We start from the raw sequence: 21,107 nt of genomic DNA, 5'->3' as shown, positions 1-21,107 counted from the left end.
TTCTCTCTCTGACCTGTGCCTCTATGGCTGACTTTTCTATGGAAGGCCTTTTTTTTTTTTGAAATCGAAGTGAAATTCACGTAACAAAACTAACCATTTTAAAGTGAATGAGTCTGTGGCAGTTTAGTGCATTCACAAGGTTGTGCAACTGCCGCCTCTATCTGGTTCCACAACATGTTCATCCCCCAAAGGAACCCCGGGCCCATTAAACAGTCACCCCTCATTCCACTCCCCCCGCCCCACCCCTGGTAAGCACCAACCTGCTTCCTGTCTCCACGGATTTGCTTGTTTGGGCATTTCACATCAACGGAATCATACCACGTGCGACCTCTCAAGTCTGTCTTCTCAGTTAGCATTTTTTTCAAGGATGCTAATGCTGTAGCACATATCAGGACTGTTTCCTTTTTCTGGCTGAATAATATTCCATCGTATGGAGAGACCACACTTTGTTTATTGTTCACCCATGCCGGACACAGAGTTGTTTCCACCCTTTGACTGCTGTGAATAATGCTGCCGTGATCATTGTTGGAGTTTTTATTCGCACACCCTTTAAAACAGAGGGCCTATTCTACAGTCACAGTTTGTCTTAACCAGCCCTCCAACCAACCGAGGCCTGTCCGCCTCCCACCTTGAGGTGCCTGCTGCCCGGCCCTGGCACGGCTGGCCCCCTGCAGGGTGCTCTTGGGGCAGCCCCCCTTGCTCCCTGCCTCATCCGCTCATCCCTCCTCCCTTCGTTTGGGTGTCCTGGTGTTTGGTAGTTGCTGCTATGCTTTTGTGGTTACTTGGAGGGCAGTCTCTCTCCTCAGGGAGCTGACAATGGCTGGGAGAATAAGGTGGACATGCAGGAAATAGACAAAAAGCCAGCTCAGCACTGGAGCGCTGGCAGAGGAGGGCGAGGCTCCCAGGTGCAGGAGTAGGGGGCTTCCTGCAGCGGGGGGACCCCTGCCTACAGCCATGCCTGGGGACTGATGGCTCCCAGCCGCCCCAAGGCTGTCCCCAGGGCTAAGGTGGATGAAATGGGTTCATAAGGTCCCAAGGCCACCCCCGACTCACTCCCTGCCCCTCACCCTCTCCCTGAGCCCCCCATTCCACCCCCCTGCCCCGGCTTTGGTTCCGAGGAGAGATTCCTCAGGAGTCAGGCCTTGCCAACTAGAGAGGAAACTTCTAGAAAGAGAGAGTCCCACAGAAACAAGCCACTGGGTTCACAATGTCAGCAAATCCCCAGCTCCTCAATGCACAGCTTCCAGGGCACAGAGGGGACCCAGAGCTGTGCTCCCAGGATCCCCAGGCTGGGGGAGCTGCCCCTGGGGTGGAGATGGGCTTATAGGTGATGAGGAGGACGGGGGAAGCCCCAGCACTTTCCAGGTCTCCTCTCTCATCTACAGCGAAGATTCATGATACGGAAGAACTTTCAGGCCAGCGTCCCGATGCCTCCCCTCTCTCCAGCTTGATACGGGGCTGCTGGGCCAGGCTCTGCTCAGGGTTTCCAGAGCCTGCACGTGCAGGGCCCAGAGGGGAGGACACTGTCCCTGTCCTCACCCAATGCTCCTGCCGTCCCCAGGGGCAGGGAGAATGGGTCCCATGGGCCCCCAGCCCGCACCAACCATGGCCAGAAGGTCTGGGGTGGGCGAGGACCCCCCCAGGAAGAAGCAGCCACCTCCCCAGGTGTCTCCAAGCCCCTGTCTAGACACCCAGGGCTGTGAGAACCACCCCCACCACCCCCATCCCAGTCTGGCTGGGCTTGGAGTGGGGAGAAGGGGTTTCTGGCCCCCTCTCCTCCACTGGGCAGAACAGGAAGACAGTAATTGAATCAGCACTTCTCACCCCATCTGGAACATTCCAACATGGAAAACCCACTGAGCAGCTGGGGAAGCAATTTAGGGACTTTTTAATTAAAGGCCGATGACTCTCCCACGGAGCCCCACCCCCACAACAGCTGGGAGGACGCACCACGTCTGCCCTCTGTGTGTTCTGAGGCCCAGCTGGGCACCTGGCACTGGGCGCTGGCAGTCAGGCCCCGTTTCCACTGGGAGGAGGGTAAGTAGAACAAGCCAGTTCACCCTTTCTCCTTGCGGCTTCCAGAGTCTGCCTTCCGAGCTGGGCCTGGGCCCCAAAGTCAGACAAACTAGTGGCTCCCAGCTGTGCATCCAAGAAGCTTCAGGAAGGGAAAAGTGGGTCACGTTGGCGGGCTCGGGAAAGGGACTCTAAGTGCAGGGAGGAAATGAGCCTGGAGTGAGAGCACAGCTGCCTCTCCTAAGTCTGCCTCCCTCGCAGTCTGTACCTTCCTCAGGGAAAGGCATTCCAAGCAGAGGGAACAGCATGTGCAAAGGCTATGAGGTCGGGAAAATCACGGTAGATGGAACAGAGGCTAAGGGTGAGAGGAGCATCTAGGCTGGGGTCAGGGGCATGCCTCAGAGGGCCTTAACAGCTGGTCAGGCATCTGGTCTTCATTCTAGAAACAATGGGATGGGGGGGGAGAAGATTGGAGTGTTTTAAAATAACGGGATCTGGTTTACCCTGAAGATACTGCTCTGCTGCCGTGCTGTGTGCACGTGGAGAGCTCACCGCAGGAGGACAAGAGAGGTGGCCTGAAGCCATCCAGGCAGAGACAGTGGTCGTGTGGACAAGGGTGTGTCCAGGGAGAAGAAGAAGCATGCGTGGCCTGGCTGGGAACCAGGCCAGGGGTCAGGGGCTGCCCTGCCATCCCTGAGTGAGGCCCCTGCATGGAGAATGGGGATGGGGCTGCCAAGTCCAGGGCTTGCCCCCCAGCAGGGATCCCAAAGAGGAGTGTGCCCCCTCGTCACCCTCGTCATTGCAAACTGGGCCAGCTGGAGGAGGCTGTGGGTACATCTCACCCATATCTGCCCACATCTGCCCCCACATTGCCACCCAGGTCACTCGGGACCTGCCCCTGGCCTGGCCCGAATGGCAGAGCCTTGAGACTGTGCTGGCCCCGCAGGGCAGCTCCGGATCGGAGTGTCCTCTGGGCCCAGACCCAGCAGGAGCAAGAGGCAGGTGACCGGGCTACTGGAGACAGACGCCCCTATCTCCCTCCTCACCTCCTGTTGAGCCTCCTCTCACACTGACATCGGCTGACCCCACATCCACACTACAGGTGGGGTCACGTGACAAAGACAGTGGCCACAGTGACTGGTGGGGCCACTGGCTCACAGTCAGCCAGAGAAGGGGGCGGTGAACTGACAAGCGGCCACTCCCCTGAAAATCCTCCCAGGGGCTCAGGACAGGGAGCAGCTCCAAGCAGCCCAGGGGTGGAAAGGCCACATCAGCGCCAAGGATCCGAGATGGACCCAAGGCCTAGGGCACAGAGGCCACAGCCAGGTCCTTTGAGGGCCCAGGGCAGCCGAGGCACGCCAGGCCTGGGCCTAAGGGGCCCTGGAAGTCATTGTCCGGGGCAGCTGGTGGCCACCTGGCAGACAGCACTGTGGCCAGGAGCAGGTCACAGTTATTACTGAGAGGGCCCCACATTTCCCGGGGGAGAGTAGTCCGGCCTGAGTCGGGAGCTGAGCGGGCAGCTGAGCTGCAGACGGGCATTCATTCCTGCCCATCCCAGGGGGAGGGAGCTGAACAAACACAGCAGAACTGGGGCATGGAAGGCCTGGGGCCATGGGGCGGGGTTGGGGTGGGGCGTTGAGCGAACAGCCCTGTGAGGTGGGTGGGGCCTGGCGGGTGGGGCCTTGGTGGGGGTGTTACCTGCTGCAGGAGGCCTGTGGTGGGCGGTGCCTGGGTGGGTGGTGGAGGGCTGTGCTGGGAGCTGCTTGGAGGCCGTTAGAAGCACCACCTCCTGCACACACCAGTCACGCTCACTGTCCCACAATTCCACCAGGTTTCTAGGAGAGAGCATCCTCAAGGAGCTAGGATGCAGAATTGGTTAAGGTCATGGGTGCAGCGGGAAGAGTTGGATAGACCCAGCTTTAATCTTGCCCTACCAGGCAAGTGGGCAACCTGGGGCCTCAGTTTCCTCATCCAGAACATGGGATCAGCCCAGCTCAGCATTCCGGGGCTGAGAAGAGAGCCCAAGGATGGCCTCCAGAGTCACCAGGGCTAAGCTGTGTGTCACTGGGCAGGCCCTAAACCTCTCTGCGCCTCAGTTGCTCATCTGTGACATATGGCCAAGCTCACTGCACACCTCAAGGGATGTGTGAGGACTGGGTTTGGCCCACTCCTCTCGGGTGAACTGTGCCCGGCAGAGTCAGCTGGTATGATTATCACTTCCCTGGGCGGCGGCACCTCCAGCCCTCACTCTGCGGTCCTCAAGGTCCTGTAGAACACAAATCCAGATTTTATCTCTTAAATATTTCTCTCTCCCCAGCATGTGTCGCAGCCTGCTCTGGCCGGGCCATAGGCATCAATTCAGGTCACCGAGCGTCCCCAGGCAGGACGTGGCCCCGTCAGTCCCACCCGAAGTCCTGGCCGGTCATCTGGTAGAACTTGCGGTTGAAGGGCCGGTAGAAGTCCCGCAGGCGCCGCACCACGGCCTCGGGCACGCGCGGGTGGGGCCGGCCCTTGGACCCGCCCAGGCAGCGGGGTCGGCGGCTGCCCTGCGCCTTCCGGAGGCAGGGGAAGCCCTTGGTGGCGTTGAAGTAGAAGTGCTTGTCGGTGACGACCCGCCGGAGGCCCAGGAAGTCCTGCACGCGGCCCAGCTCGGCGGCCGGCTGGCTGACCAGACGCTCGCCGCTCACGAAGAGGAAGCGGGACAGCGGGAAGTAGCGCAGCCAGTGCTCCAGGTGCTGCGCGTAGAGGCCGATGCGCACGGCGCTCCAGGCCGTGTCCACCGCGCCCAGGCCGTGGCGGAAGGCCAGGGCGCGGAAGCTGGGCAGGCCCGGGGTCTTGGAGAGCGTCTGCGCGTAGTCGGAGATGGCCCGGGTCACGGGGTTCCGCACCACCACGATCAGCTTCGTGTCCGGGGACATGCCGTGGATGCGCCCAGGGGCCTCCCGAGTCACGAAGTAGCTGGGGGTCTTCTCCATGGTGATTTGCCCATCCAGGGTGCGCGGCATCAGGTTGCTGCGGGAAGGGTGGGAGGGCAGGCCGCCGTGAGCAGGTGCTCGCCCCCCTCAAACCTTTCTCTCTAGACTGGCCCTCAGGGACCCAAGATGAATGTCCCCGCCGTCAGGGAAGCCCCAAACCTCCAGGTTGGCTTGGGTGGGCGGCCCGGGATGTGGCCTGTGAGGGCACCAGCCCAGCACAGACCGGCAGCGGGGGCCCATCCTGCCAGGCTGCTGCCCACGCCCCAGCAGAGCTGCTGTTCCTCCCACCCCAGAACAGGCACCCGTGAGGCCGGTGGCCTGGACTTGCCACCCCCAGGGCTCACCGTCCTTCCCCACCCTGCAGCCCCCGTGCTGTAATTACCCCAGGTCACACTTTCATCAAACAGCTGATGGCATCCCCTAAATTAGGCCATTAATTATTGACAAGTGTCCCCAGCAAAGGGCAGCCGCCTCTGCTCTCCCTCCCTCCCCTGCAGAGCCTTTGATTACAGCCCTGCTAATTCTCACGGGCCTGAGCCCCTCAGAATGCCTTCCGAAAGCCGCCAGCACAGCCCAGCACGCTGGAAACCAGTTAGTGAGGTGGCGGGAGGACCCAGCCCAAGACCCCAGCCTCCCAGACCTGGCTGCAACCCCAGAGGGCAAGGCCCCAGCTGCAGCATTTCTGATGAGCCCTCTTCCTGACCAAGGGAAAGGAGCATGGTCCCCATCTCAAGGTTCTGGGGGAGTTAGCTGGTGACAGCCCCCTGACGTCCCCAAACCTGGGAAGCCCATCCTGAGCACCCTGCCCGGGCAGGCCAGGTACCCTGAGCAGTGTCCCAAGGCTGCACCTGCCAGCCAGGTAGGGCAGGGTGTGGCGGGCCAGCTGAGCAAACAGCTCCCAGGGAGGGCTGGGAACTAGGTCAACAGAGGCAGAGGCTGTGGGACCTGTGCTGCGGAGGGGAGGTCTCTGCCCAGCCGGCCCCACCTCCATCCTCTGAGGGAGCTGTCCCACTCCAGCAAGAGCCCCCAGGACTGGCCCTGCCAGGAGGGTGACACACAGGGCAGAGTTCAGGTTTCATCCAGCCCAAGTGACCCCCAGACTCCAGCCCCTGGGACGCAGGACCCGAGTCTCCTCTTCCTGCTCAGACTCCCAAGGAAACTCAGACTAGGTGGACAGACCCACGAGCTGGGGCACTTGGCTTGCGGGGAGCTGGTGGCAGGACAGGAGGATGTGCATATGTGAGTCCCAGGCATACCACTGGCTTCCCCAACACCACCTTGGGGCTCGAGGGAGTTGGGGGGGGGGGTGTTGCATGCTCTGCTAGCTGTGGGAGCTTCCTCCACCCCTCAGAACAAGGCCCTGGGCAGAGCTGGTCTACACAAGTCATGGGGGACAATTCTGCTTCCCCCATCTCGGTGACAGAGTGAGCCGGAACTCCCGCCAGCCCATTCACTGTCCCATTGGATAGGCAGGCACGTGGGGGCTCAGAGAGGGAGCAGGAAGTGCCGGGGTGGATGCTGGCCCACAGCCCTCTCCCCCGTGGGCTGCAGCTACTGGGAGGGGGGCATCAGCATGGATTCTGCTCCCAGAGCCCCTGCACCCCACGCCCTGCCTCGGGCAGCTACGAGTCCAGGTGGGAACCCAGCCCTCCCCGGGGATGAGTTCAAAGTTGTTGGGCGGCAACAACGCCAAGGGCTGAGGCCCAGGGCTGCAAAAGGGGGACCCCCTTTTGTCAGGAGAGGGAAGTCCTAAGAAGGGCTATCACCCCACAGTGGACCTCACTGAGGAGACCCACCAAGAGAAGCCAGTGCCAGGCCTGTCAGAAGTCAGCTCCCTCCCTTCATCATCCTGCTCAGGAAAGGAACCAGCCCTGATTGCTCCGGGACCCCTCCTCTCCCACCCCCTCCACCCCCTTTCCATCCCTTTCTTCCCCCAGGCACCAGGTGACCCCAGGCATGCAGACAGGGCACTGTTGGTTCTGAGTATCCCCACCCCCTCATTCTGGCCTGGGGGAGGGGCTGCAAGGAAGCAGACAAGGGGCAAAGGGAGTTGAGAACCCAGGCTGCTCCCTCTCCCAGGAAGTCAGGGGAGCAGAGGGGCCCCCCCACCAGCCAGGGAGGGGGATGGGACGGGGAGTGGGCAACTCTCTGCCCACTCTTGCCACACCCCAGCTTTGAGATCTGAGCCCTTTGGGATCAATTACTTACCTTCCCCAGGCCTCAGAAGCCTGTCCCTGGCTGGGCATGGAGGAGGGTGGGGATGGGGGCTTTTAGAGGTGGGAGAGGCTGAGGAGAGGATGAGAGGAACAGGACTCTGACCCCCACGCAGCAAACATCTGACAAGCTGTGCGAGGACCCTCCCTCCCTGCTCATCTGGTCTGCATTTCCCTGCGGCTTCCATCCTTCCGCAGACTCTCCCTCCTCCGTCTCAGCCCCGCTCTCTGTCCCACACCTCGCCTGGGCGCCCCCAGCCGCTGGGCCTGGGACTCAGCAGAAACCAGTTCCTGGGTGGAACCATACAGTGCTGGGGCTGGGGTGGGGTCATCTATTCCCGAGTCATGAGCCTCTCCCAGCGTTAGCAGGGGGAGAAAAGTCCCGAAGGAGCCCAGCCCCTCCCCCATATGGGTAGACTCAGACCCCCACTCCCTGCCTTCACTGCTCCTGCCCCAGGAGCCAAGGAGATTCTCCTACCTGCATCCCTCCTGTCTCCTTTCACTTTTCCAAAATACTGTGGTCAAAGTATAGCCCCTACCTGCCCCAGACAGGGCACCCCCTCCCGACATAAGACTTTGGGGTGTGTGTGACCCCAGCACCTGCCAAACAGAAGGTGCTCAATGAGTGTGAGCCTGGATGAGTGTGGAGCACTCAGGGGTCACAGTCCCCAGGATAGAAGACTCTCAAGAGCCTGAGAGATGAGTTAACTGAGGCCCAGGCAGGGGGAACAGTGTGGCCAAGGTCAACCTTGAGCAGCCCAGGACCCACCTGCAGAGGCCACGGGAAGGGCCAGAGGCACTGCCTGGAGTGAGGTCGGCCACAGCCCAGTGGGAACGGGTGTCCCAGAAACAACTGGGGGCACTGGCTGCTCCTCCTCTACTCACCACCTCACCCCCCACCCAGAACAGGGCTCTGCACTCACTGGAGGCCCAGCCCAGGGTCCGGGGAGCAGACAACGCCGCCAGACTGTGCCCAGGGGCTGGGCGCCCTCTTTGCAGCTGGGGAAACTGAGGCAGGGGTGAGCCTTTTCAGAGGCTCACTGCACACTCAAAGCTGGTGGGAAGGACAGACAAGTCCAGAGGCACAGGGCACCTGTGAGCACACCCAGCCCACAACTGCACGTCAGCACACAGCCACAGTCCCTTCGAGGGCACTTGGACACACACACTCCGGAAGCTCAGCCAGCACGGCTCCTGCTGGCTCTGCAACAGCCAATGAGGGGTCAGCTCCGGATTAAAGGAGTGGAGGCCACTGGGACCTGCACCCTATGTACCCACTCTTTCCCCCAGGGGAAGTAGCTTTAAAAATGAGGAAGGAGAAAATCTCTACCAGAGCCCAGCATGCTCCTGAAGTTCCCCCACTCCCATCTCGGCAGCCAGTGTGCCAAGAACCCCTCCCCAGAGCTGAGGATCTGACCCCTAGTCTGGGTCCGGCCTGGCTGCCCCTCAGTCCCCTCATCCCCCCAGCCCAGCCCCCCAGAGTGGGAGCATGTGCCCAGGGAGGGCTGGATGGGGCCTCAAGATCCCCGATCTTTGAGAACACTTTTAGGGTTCTAGCCTCCCCTGCAGCCCCTCTTAGCCCAGCTCAGCGCCTCTGCCAGCTTCTCGCAGTCAGAGTGCACACCGAGTCAGTGGCGGCTCCGAAGTCTGTGTGCTATAGTAGCAATGTGTCCACACTCCTCTACCTCCTCCCCTCCTCTTCCCCCTTTGCACAGCAGCAAGGGACTGGGGATGCTTTCAGATGCTGTGGCAGTGTCCAAGTAGTGCTCTCTCCCTGAGCTCTGAGGATGCCAGGATCCAGCCAGTTGTGTCTAAGGACGGACTCACCTCCCCGGTCATCACCCAACGTCCCTAGGACCCCCAACAGCAGCAATTCTTCAGAGCTCAGGAGCCAGCACCCCCTGTTCTCACTGGAGCCCCTCCAAACCCAGAAGTAGTTTCAGTGCAAATGGCCAAGTTAACAAGTGAGGGTGGGGCAGAGAGGAATCTGGAAACAGAGAAAGTGGTGCACCTGGAGGTCAAGGGTCTGGATCCTGCCACCCCCCCCAACCCACTAATTCACCAGGTGGCTTTGGGCAGGGTCCCCCAGCCCCATAGGGGCTCAGCATAAGCTTGGGGATGAGGGGAGAACTGTGAGGAGCGGGGTTCCTCACTCTCCATGTAAGCACTCATCTCCTCGCAGGAAGGGACAGGGCACCGAGGGGGCCTGTGCACAACCAAGAGGCAGCAGGCAGTACTCAGCAGGGGCGGCTGGGGTCGGACCAGCCACCAGGTCAGGCTGCTTCAGCTGAGGCTGGGTGCTCCCCCACATTCCACCACACACACCAAGGCCATCCCAGGCTGGGGGCAGGACAGCTACAGAGGCCCATGGCATGAGGCTGGGGTCCCAATTGCCACCCCTGGGCACTGACTCAAAGGCGCTTTCCTCCTTTCTAGAAGCTGGTCTCTCTCCAGACCCCCAGGACCTCCGAGAAGGATTCCTCTTCCCAAGACCAGGGTTGGGTCGGGCGGGGAAGGGCAGACGCTTTCTAGGAGGCTGCAGGGAACCTGGCGGTTCCTTGTGGGGTAACCAGCCAGAGGTCAGACTGCTGGCCCAGAGTGGCCCAGCAGGGGAGGGCGACTGAGCTGGAAGCATTTCTAACGTTCCTGAAACCCCACTGGCTTGAAACTACTTCTCAGCTGGGATCGCACCCTCTCCCCTCCAGCTTGCAGAGACCCCTCAGCAGTCTCGAACCAGTTTTCCCTGAAGTTTTCAAAGTTTCTGGGAGCCCCCAGCCAGTGACCGCCCCTCCTTTCCGTAAAACCCTCTGCAGGGGGGCCGCGTCCTTGGAGTCAAGCCTCAGCCCCAATGCCCGAAGACCTCGCCCCGCCGAGTCTCCAGTGAGACCCCAGGGGTGCACCAAGCTTTTTTGTGGAAGGCGTCCGCGAGGGTGCGCACGGAAGCCGACGGGGCGGACGGCCCGGGCGCTCACCGGTACCAGGCGAGGCCGCGCTCGTAGCACCTGTCGAAGAAGTGGGGCTCGGAGCCGAGCGCGCGGACGTCGGGGTGCAGCCGCAGGAACTCCAGCAGAGCGCGCGTGCCGCCCTTCTTCACGCCGACTATGAGCGCCTGCGGGAAGCGCCGGCGGCCCGGGCCTCTGGCCACCTGCAAGCCCGGCGCCCCTGGGCTGCGGGCGGCGCGGGGCGGCTCAGCGGGCGCGGGAGCCGGCGCAGGGGCGCGGGCGGCCGGCGGGCAGCGGCCGGGGAGGGCGCAGAGGGAGTAGGCGCCGAGCAGCAGCGCGGCGAGAAGCAGCGGCGCACGGGGCGCCCGCAGCGCAGCCCCCGGCCCGGTTCCTGGGCCTTGGCCGCCCCTGGCCCCGCCGCCCAGGCCGCTGCTACCTGCCATCGGGTCGCACCCCGCCCAGGCCCGGGAGCGGGGGCTGCAGGAGGGCGCGCATCCCCGCCCGCGTCGCGCTCAGCCCGCCTGCGCCCGGCTTCTACTCCGCGCCGCGCGGGCTCGCTGCCCCGGAGCGGACGCGGGGCGGGACGCGGGGCGGGGCCGCGATGTCCCGTCCCGCCCAGAGGCCAGGCTCCGCCTGGACCGCAGCCACGCCTGCGACACACAGGCACCCACGGACGCCGTGGCGCGACTCCCAGCTGCAGAAACTACCCCGACGCGCCCGCTCGGAGACTCCGGGCTCCAGCCCTCTCGGCTCCGGTGTCTCCGCCTTTGCGCGTCGGGGAGCGGCGGCAGCGGGTGGGGACGCACGACAGTGACAGGGCTGCGCAGCCGGCCCCCAGGAGCCGCTCTTAGAAGGCCGATCTCCGCCCCTCCCGGACGAGGGCGAGGGCAGGCGCGCGGGCGGAGCGCGTGGACCAAGGACGCGCGCAGACCCGGGCCCTAGTGTGCAACGGGGTTCCCGGGGACGTAGAGGGACGTTTGCGGCGGGGACGGGGAGCGCCTTGCTGACAGTTGTCTTGCCATTCGTCAGGGTCACAGCCCTGGCGGCTGCAGAGCGCTCGCTAGGTGTGATTACCATTTTAGAGTCGGGAAGACCGGCTCAGAGAGGACAGGCGTCTTTCCCAAGGGCCCAGTGAAATTGAGACCTCAGTCTCCTGGCCCTTCCTACCGTGTCACACCGTCTGTCTGTGCAGCCTAGTCCGCCTGGTGTTCCCTGGGATGTCAGCGACCCATCTCCGACGCTGGCAAAGTGGCTCCTATGGGAGAGGTGAAGGATTCAGGAGGCCTGTGCTGGGGGAACTAGAAGGAGCCCAGGTCCTGTCCTAGGAGCTCTCTCTGAGGGGCAGTGAGATGCAGTGGCCATTCACACTTATGGGACCTGCTGGGCCCTGGACACTCTGTGGGAGCTTTATGCACCCCAAAGTTCCCTGAGCCCCAGCACAGCACAAGGAAGGCAGAGAGGAGAGCCAGGCTCCAAGAGGGTGAATAACAGTCCCAGGTGGAGACCGAAGCGGACCGTGTCCTCTCTCCACCTCTGCCTCAGCCTTCCTGGCCGTGCAGCTGGTGCCAGGTGGGCACCTGCTCCCTGAAGAGGCTAGCCTCTCTCCAGCCGGTGTCCAGAGGCCACTGCCCTGGGTTCTGCTGGGTGATGAGCTGTTCCTAGGCCTAACGGCATCTGGACAAGTCCTAGAAGCCTGGGGTGCCTCTGAGGGGCAGGGGTTCCGTGATCAACAGACATTTTCAGGGCTCCCACCCAGAGGCACCTCCACCACCCTCCTGGTGGGAGGGGCCTCTGCAGAGCCAGTGGGGTGAAGACCACTGACTGAGGCCCCATCCCAGGTCCCAGACTCCAGACCTGCACTTGCTTGTCAGGGCAGGACTCAGCTGGGAGCCCTGTGGGCAGGTTGTTGGCAGAGTACCGTCTAGGGTGCATGCTGGCACATGCAGGGTCACAGGAAGTTCTTCTTCTGGTCTAGCTTAAAATGAGATTTCTTCCAGACAGCCTGGTTCTCCTTAGAGCTATCCTGGGGAGGGTCCCAATCCACCTGCAGCACCCACCCACAGTCTCAGCAGCCACGCTCAGGGCTCCAAATCCCAGCATCAAACCCTGGTGGCCCCTCCATCTCCCTGCCCCGGCTCAGGCATAGTCTTTTCCACCTCGTAGCCTTTGCTCATGCTGTTCCCCTGCTGAGAAGGCTTTTTCTTTAGTTCCCCCCCCCCCCCACACACACACACCTGCTTGAGGAACCTACCAAGAACAGCACAACACCGGACACACTGGGGGTGGGGAGTGACACCCCGGGACAAGAGTCGGCTCAGAGAGTTTGGCAGCTGATGCCCTTCCTCCACCCACCATCTGGCTGTCAGGTGAGGGGTGGGTGAAAATCTGGGGACACCCAGGATGGCAGCCTTGGAACATTTGACCCCCAGGGCATCCCCAGCACCTGACAGAGCCTGGCACCCTAATTGGCGCTCAGTAACAGCCAACAGGTAGAACCGGAGGTGGGGGGAGGGAGGAGGTCGAGGAAGCTTTTCTGGAGGAGGTAATGGGCAGGTGAGGAGTAGGAAGACAGCATCCCTGTCTGCGTGGGGAGGAGCTCAGCAGCAGAAAGCACAGGGCAGAGGGTGGGGGCGGGGAGAAGAACCTAGGTAGAGCCAGAGGCCCATCCGCAGGGTCCGGCCCCGCCTTCCTCTAACACGTGGCCTCAGGCTCCCCCCACCCCAGAGCCTCCGGTTCCTTCTTTGTAAGGTGGAGACCTCGGTCCCAACTCTGAACTAACAGCTGCATTGAGATGTCATTCCCCTACCACACAATTCAGCCATTTAATGTGTAGAATCCAATGGTTTTCAGTATATTCACCGTCTTGTGCAACCATCACCACAATACACTCTAGAATGCATCCATCAACCCAAGAATCAATCCGCATCCATCAGCAGTCACTCCCATCCCCACTCCCCCAGCCCCCCCGGCACCACTATCTCCAGAGAGGATTTGCCTCTTCTCCACGTTTCATCGCAGTGGAATCATACAATAGGTGGCCTTTTAAAACTGGCTTTTTCATTCAGCATAACGTGTTCAAGGCTCATCCACATTGTAGCACAGGTCAGTGCTTCGTTCCTTTTTATGGCTGAGTAATATTCCACCGTATGGACAGACCACATTCTCTTTGTCCATTCGTCTGTTGATGGACACTTAGGTTGTTTCCGCCTTTTGGTTATTGTGAATAAGGCTGCTGCGAATGGTCACGCACAAGTTCTCATGTGGACGTATGTTTCCTGTCTCTTGGGTGGACACTGAGGAGTGGAATTGCTGGGCCAGACAGTAACTCTCCATTTAGCCCTTTATGCAGAGTCTTTTTGAAGGTTACATTTAGGGATTTGAGAATCTGCCCCTCCGTGCTCCTCACACACAGGGTTGCCGCCTTCCTTCCTCCCCAGGATGTCTGAGTCATCACCTAGATGTCCACTCTGCTTCTGCCCTGCCTTGCCATCAGGGTCCAGCCCCAGGTCCCCGCTTGCTCCCTGCTGTGCGACCCAGGGAGAGTGGATCCCCCTCTCTGAGCTACATGATGAAAAGTGGCTTTGGGGCCCCAAAATAAGCCAGGCCATGGGGGCATGGCGTGGGTGGCTGTCCCTGCACCCACAGAGGGTCGCCCACCTCCTGCCCTGTCTGGTTGTACCTCCTCTGTCAAGAGGAAAGAGGCGTCAGCAGGTCTCTTCTGCCCAGCTGGATGTCTCCAGGGGCCCCTCGGTTTGGGGGGTCCAGCACTGCCTGAGCTCCTTTCCCCTCTCACCTCATGTGGACCCCCGGCCCAGGCAGGGTTGATGCGGTGGCTGCCAGAAGAGCAAGGATTCGGGAGAGGACGTGGGCTGAGCTGCTCAGGCTGCTGGGCCAGGAAAACACTGTCCCTGGGGGCGATGACTAGGAGGACCAGAGCAGTGGGGGACAGGGAGGACAAGTCTAGGGAGGGAGTCCTGGGGAGCAAGGCCATGCTGGGAGGAAGGCTTAGCCTGGCCTCATAAATCCATGACCCAGCTGCCCCGCTATGTCTGTGTCCCCTTCACAGACTGTAATTATTTCTTTGTGAGTGATTTTGATCCCCTTCTGTCTCCTCCACCTCCACGTACCCATGGGCTCTGCAAGGGCAGGGACGGGGCCAGTCTTCATCCCTTCTGTGGCTCCACACCTAACCACAGTGAGTGCCCATGAGTGTTTGCTGAGTGACTGAGTGACTGACTCTGTGTGTGTGTGTGTGTGTGTGTGTGTGTGTGTGTATAGAGAGTCTATATGTAGGCCCCTCCCCCATGCCCCTCTCCACCCCTTTCCAAGACTATTCCTCCCCCAGGGTGGGCACCCACAGCCTGGGCCCCCACAGGCAGCTGGACAAAGTGTGCAAGCAGCTGCCCCACCTGGAAAGTGATTAATAACATGATGTAGTCCTTCTCTCCATGGGGGACAACTGGCACGTGGGGCTTCCAGGAACTCCCTCCCCTAGAGCCACACCCTTACCCCCCAGACCCACTCCCGCAGCCTGCTAGAATTCTGGAGCCTGCAAGGGGAGCAGAGGGGAGGGGGCTGTGGCCGAGGGCAGGCCCAGCTGTCCTTGATTTGTGTGGGGTTTTTTCCACTTCAGATGCCGGATTTGCCGGAGCACACAGAGGATGCGGTTTCCTCCTGGGGAGACGTCTTCCCACCTACCCCACCCACCCCCCAAGCCCACCGCTCCCAGTTCATCCTGGTAGAAAATAAGGGGGAGAGGACCCCATCGCTGGGGGAGGGCATGCAGCAGAGCAAAAGGCTGATAGCAAGGACTTCTTGGCGCTGGAGGCTGATTCAAAGCCAGCTCTGCTCCCTCCTAGCAGGTGCCCTTGGCGGGTGTCCAGTCTCTCTGAACCTCACTTTCCCACTTTATAAAACAAAGGTGATGCTAGCCCCCAGCTCTCTGGGTGTCCGGCTCCAGATCTCTTTATGATAAGGAGGCAGTGGACATGTGACAGTGACTCCAGCACAAGAAGGGGTGCCCTGAAGCTGCTCCCACCTGGGAGACCCGAGCACTTCATAATGTGTCCTCCTTGTGGACAAGGCCGGAGAGGAAAGGCTTGTCAGGTCTCAGGGTGGCCAGCCAGCCGGGGTGACCCACTAGACCTGAGGACACTGTGGCACAGAATGGTTTGCAGGGCAGACAAGATGCCCAGTGTCAGGAGGGATCTCTCCAGGAGTGGGGAGGAGCGAGGGCTTCCCAGCTCAGTAGCCACCCCAAGCGGTCACACACCTGCCAGGAGCCCGCCTAGGGCCACATGGTTCACCAGAAGGAGCCAGACCCCTCTGCCGTGCAGGGACAGCCCCCAGCTGACTTCCCGCCACCCTCACGCCCTTCCCTGGGGTCTTCCTGGAGGAATCAGCACAAAGGGTCACTCTTCACTGGCCCCTGCTTCTCCAGAAGATGGCAGGGATACAGGTTCCCAGAATGCGTATCTGGACCCTGCAAATTGCTTCTGGTCCACCAGCCTGGCCCAGCTCAGTATATAACAGTGTAGCAATCCTTCTAGGCTGGCAGTCCCAGCTCTGGAAGAGGGGAGGGCAGGTAACAGCCTGTACTCCGGGTGAGACTAAAAGGGGAAGAGAGGAGGGTCCCACAGAAACAAGACTCTCTCCACCCCCACCCCATCCCCACTTCCTCCAGTTTCACAGCCCCAAGCCAGGCCTCTGGAAGCCCCTCAGCATCATGGAAGGCTAGGGATCATCCAAGTGGCCCCATATCAGGCCACTGGGGCTCTGTGGCCAGTTCTGTCCATTCGTGCCCTGTCGAGGGTCCCCACAGACTGGAAGGTGCCTGGGAGCACATTCCATCAGGAGCAATCGGCCTGATGCAAGCTCAGGAACCCCGTGCTACACAGAGGGCCCAGGACCGTGTGTTCATGTCCTGTGTGTACGCGTGCACGGGCATGTGTGCACAGTGGGGGGGGGCACCTGGAAGCCTGCCGCCGCTCCCCAGCCGCCACCCCCCAGTGTGGGAAGCTCCAGATTTGCTTCTCCCCACACACCGGTGACCTACTCCCGGCAGCAAGTCCGGCTGGCCAGCAGACGGGACCCCAGGAAGGGCTACACTCCATCACCCTCACTTCCAAGGGAAGCATCCCACCCCCACAGCTGGCCAGACAGACAGACAGACCAGCATGCGGCCAGTCTTGTCCGGCTAAGCACTCAGAAGACCCAGAACCCAGAGCCTGGGGCCGGGGCCTCGACCTCCCCCCGCAACCCCTGGCAGGCCCCTCCCTAAACCGACAACAGGACCTTCAAAATTGACCCTACCACCTCCTCCGAGAACAGTGACTCCATCCTTGACCCCTATACTGGTCATTGCTGTCCTCCCTCTGACTCTAGCTTCCCTGACCTCCACCCACCTTCACACACACCCCAGGGGCTCCTGGGCTCAGAGATGGGGCCCAACCCAAAACCACCCTCCCGAGACCAAGACACCAAAAAGCCACAGAGTCAGAGGTGGAAGGGGCGCCCAGGGCCAGAGGTAGATGGCTCCGCGGGGGGCAGACCCCACACCCAATCTCCTCTCTGCTCCTTCTCCAGCAACACAGCTGCCAAGCCCTTTGAAGCCAATGGCAGCTCGTAAATGCCCTGGTTGGAGATGAAACATGATAAGACATGAAGCCAGGGCCTGAACCTTGGATAGTCTCTGCGGTTTTTACTTTTTACGAGGAACAAATCTAGCCTGGAGACAGGCACTGGGGGTGGTGAGGGGTGGGGGTGGAGGGAGCTTATCGGCAGGTAACCCTCCGCCCCCTCCCCAGCAGCCTCCCCTCCCGTCTGCCACCAGAGCCCCACGAAGAGTCTTCCCTGTGCTTCTTGCCCCTGAGCTCCCTTAAGCAGAGCCCTAGTGCTCAGGTCCAGGGTAGAGGGATAGGTAGTCCTGGGGTCCCTGCATCCCCCAGACACATTCATGCAGATGTGCAGCCCATGCATCCTGAGACTGTGCGGCCCTGCAGAGGGAGCAGGCAGAAGCGGTGCAATTTGACTACATTCATCTCATGCTACCACGTGCCACCTCCCACGGAGCTCGGCATTTGGGGACAGGAATGGATGAATGCCCTGTGGTCACTGGCTTTGAGGAGCTCTTTGACCTGGGGGGAGGGGAGGGAGACCGGCAAAGGGAGAGCAAGAAGCCCAGTCTGCGCAGCATCTCGCAGACCAGCCCAGGGCTCCTGCAGTGCGGAGGAAGGAGAGAGCCACCAGGAAAGGCTTCTCGAAGGATTCTGGCCTGTGTGGAGGGGATGAGGAAGAAGAAGGAACAGCAAATTCTAGGAGGCAGGAACACAGGCACATGTTTCTAGAATGGAGTCTGGCTGGCCTGGAGGCTGAGGTGCAGGGGTTTGGGTGCAGGTGTGTGGGTAATGAAAGCAACCTAGCTATGATAAACAGCACCGCTATCATTTATGGAGTGGGAAATCAAGCTGGAGAGGTGGGGTCTGCGGGACCAGAGCAAGCAGGGCCTGTGGGAACCACTGAGGGAAGCTACCTGGTCTGATCATTATTGTGCAAAGATCTCACCGGTTGGGGAGCCCAGCTAGGAGCTGTCACTATTGTGGGGGAGACAAGTGGACAAAGATGCGTGGGAGGTGGAACCCCAGGACCTGGTGCCCCTGAGTGGGCCAGGGTGGTGCAGGTGCAACCTGAGGATGTGGAAGGGCCACGGAGAGGTGGGTGGGGGCATCAGTGCAGGTGGGTCCCACCCGGTCGCCCTGGAGAAGGGGCTGAGGCTTGGCCGGGGCTGGGAGCTCCTGCCTCCACCCGTGTCCCCCCACCGTCGTCCCACAACTTGTTCCTTCCCCCCACCCCCAGCTCTGTCCCGCTCCAGCTGACTGGGGAAGGGGCACCCCGGGCCTCGACAAGTCTCCCTGCACCGGTCACTTTCTTGAAGTCCTCCGAATGGGGCCCAACCATCACCGGCCCCCCGGCACTACCGGGCGTGACCCAGGGGGACAGGGAAGGGCGACGCTGAACACTGGATGCAGCAGTGGGCGCGGGGGGCCAGGGACCCTCCCGTGTGTCGGAGCTGCTGCCGCGCCCCCAGCGGCGCCTCGGGGAACTGCAGCGCTGCTCCCCCCAGCCCCCGGCGCCCCCAGCCCCGACCCGCGCACACACATCACGGAGCGAGCGCGCCCCCTGCCGGCCTATCCTGCACACGGTCCCTGCGCCCACTCCGCGGGAAGGCGGCCCTGAGGACGGAGGGACTCGGAAGAGGGTCATCGCGCTGGGCCTCCTACCAGGGCCTCATATGGGGGTGAAGGCAAGGTATCTGGCTTGGTTGACCTCTCCAGGCGCCCCCTCCCGCTTGCAGGCCCTGCCCACAAGCGTGCATGGGATGGGGGTTCCTGGGACCTACCCACAGGCCAACCCCCACCAGGGTCACAGCTCTCCCTGGCATTTGTCACTCAGAAGAAAGGAAAGCCGTGGGTGAGCAAAAGTCCCAACCATTGTCAATTCACTCATCCATTCTGACAGTGTTTATTGAGCCCGCCTCTGAGCTGGGCCCTGGGGCCCTCCCGGCTGGGGATCAATCAGGTCCCAGACAGATTTCTTCAGTCTCCACCATCCCCTTGCCCGGGGTGCCCTGCCATGCAGTGCCCAGGCCTGCCAGCTGCTGTTAGCTGGTGTTGGCAGAGCACCAGGAACCGTCTGCCCCTGCACAGAACCCTTGGCTCGCAAGGCTGCACCCTGGAGCCTCCACCTGACGAGGAAGAGGGCACCGGTCGGGGGGGGGTGGGGCAGGGGGGGATGGTTATGGTGTAACCCAGCAGGGTGGGAGGCTGGTTTATGATTTATGATTCCACATGAGACACCCATCCCCAACCCGGCCCCTGACAGGCAGACCCTGCCTGTGGCCATCCATCTTCGGGCTCTCAGTGTGAGGGGAGCTCAGGGTCCTGGGGCTCACCCTTCTCTCTCCACACCTCCAAGGACATTGCTTGCCAGCCACCATATCTAGAAATCTTCTCCATCCTGGCCTGCCGTGGGCCAGCACGATGTGGGGTCCCTAGGGTGCAGGCAGCCAGGCACTGAACCTCCCAGCAATGGTACTAGCCTCACCATCCCCAGCACCGGCCCACCTAGGCACTAGCAGGTCCTCTAGCCCACCCTGGCTCTGAACCCAGAGAGACAGCCCCAGGGACACAGCCTGGACACGTTGGCCCAGTTTGCGGAGGAGGCCAGTCTGCTCTTGGGCCAAGTTCACTCTTAGGGACACACTGGGCCAGGACGCAGAGCCAGGAATGCTGAGAGAGGTGAGTAAATCCCAAGGTCCATTCTGGCTAGGGCCAAGAGATTCCTGCTGACCACTCAGCTGGCTCCCTCCCCACCCCTCACCACCTTCAACTTGCTTGTTGCCCTCAGGCTTTACTCAAAAGGGGGTCGCAGCTTTCCCAGAGCCACTGTTTCTCATCTGGGTGAAGAAGTGAGGAAAGGGACAGGTGTGAGCAGAGAGGACCAGAGGCTTTTCCTGACCCTGTGGCCTCAGGCAAGTCCTTCCCCCTCTCTGAGCCTCGTTCCTGCCCTGCAGAGCAAGCACCTGCCCCACTAGGGTTAGGGCAGACATTCAGGGTGGTGATGCCTGTGAAGACACACTGAGCACTGGGTCATGGCTCATCTACAGTGGGCTTGCCCTTGGCCAAGGCTGGCTGCTAGATTCAGCGTGGGTGGGCCACAGGCTGGGCTGGGACAGTGCCCCAGGGCCACTGATGACCCCAGGTGACTAAGGCAGCCCTAGAGCCGGGCTCCACTTTAGCCGGTGACCAGCTTAGGACACAGAGGGGTCCAGAAGGAAGAAGCTGCACATAAGTAGGAACTGGTCATGGGGTGGAGGACCCATCCTCTGCTGCCCCAAGGGTATTTTCTAGCAGCTGCCATCAGTGCTGGCCCACAGCAGGGCAGGATGGAGATGATTTCTAGCTAAGGTGGCTGCCACACTGCGGGGAGCAGGCAAGCGGCAGCAGGTGCCTCCTGAGGGTGGGATTCTTCTGCATGGGCCTCCTTGGTGCATTTCATCAGTGCTGACCCCTCCCACCCACCGCACGCCTTCCTCTGCACACTGGCCAACGCAGCCTCGTGTCTGGGATCTACCCCACAGAGCAAAGTGCTCTCAGAATCCGTGCATCTGTCACCCCTGCCCCCCATGGCTCTCGGTGCCCTCACCCAACAAGGAGACAGACTGGTTCCACAGACAGAGGAGATTTAAGTGCTCTGCCAGAGATCACACAGTGAGCCGGAGGCCCGCCAAGACCCAGCAAGTGAGCCAGCAGCCCCTGCACAGGCCAGTGACCCCACACCAGATCAAGGACCCCTGGCCTGTGCTGGGATCAATGGAGGGCAGAGTCCCATCACTGAGGAGAGAGCAGGCCAAACAGGCCAACCTCTCCCCTTCCTCCCTCCCCAGCCTCCAACCTCATCTGGCCACCTTTGCCCCCACACCTGCAGGCCCCTCCTCCTGCTGTGCAGACGCACCCAACCGCTGAGTATGTCTATTCCAATTATGCATCCGGAACTGGGGAGATGACCACAGGATGGGTTTGGGGACCCAGTGGACCCACTCCATGAGCCCACTTCCACAAGCCCTACTCTAAGACAGTGACTTTTCTTTTTCTTAAGTGTTTATTTATCAAGAGAAACTATTCCTTAGCCCAAATATTCATGTTTCATATTTCAGGAATACAGGTCAATGAATGACACACTTCCATGGAACTCAACCCAAAGAAATTCTTTACATTCCAAAGTCACTCTGAAAGATAGCAGCCTTCCTCATCTCCTCAGAATCTTGCATGGAACCATAATTCTGTGGAAATCTGCATATGCATTCCTTCCTGGTTCAGCCACAGCAAACTTATAAAGCTGCTTCCCCCAGAGATACAACGGATGCTCCCACAATATGAAAGCGCAGACACTTGGCCAGAAGGCCA

General features: G+C 61.1%; 1 protein-coding gene across 1 annotated transcript; it reads right to left on the bottom strand.

Annotated features, from left to right (window-relative positions):
• Window positions 1-286: 286 nt before the first annotated feature.
• Window positions 287-10,887, bottom strand: HS3ST6 (heparan sulfate-glucosamine 3-sulfotransferase 6). Its single transcript, XM_014848949.3, has 2 exons — window positions 10,174-10,887; window positions 287-5,025 (listed from the first exon to the last, which is right to left on the bottom strand). The coding sequence occupies exons 1-2, from the start codon at window positions 10,584-10,586 to the stop codon at window positions 4,410-4,412; spliced, it is 1,029 nt and encodes a 342-aa protein (XP_014704435.3). The 5' UTR covers window positions 10,587-10,887; the 3' UTR covers window positions 287-4,409.
• Between the last annotated feature and the right edge of the window lie 10,220 nt (window positions 10,888-21,107).

This window comes from Equus asinus, chromosome 14 (assembly GCF_041296235.1).
Source record: "Equus asinus isolate D_3611 breed Donkey chromosome 14, EquAss-T2T_v2, whole genome shotgun sequence".
NCBI lineage: Eukaryota > Metazoa > Chordata > Mammalia > Perissodactyla > Equidae > Equus > Equus asinus.
This window is presented reverse-complemented; position numbering and strand designations above follow the sequence as displayed.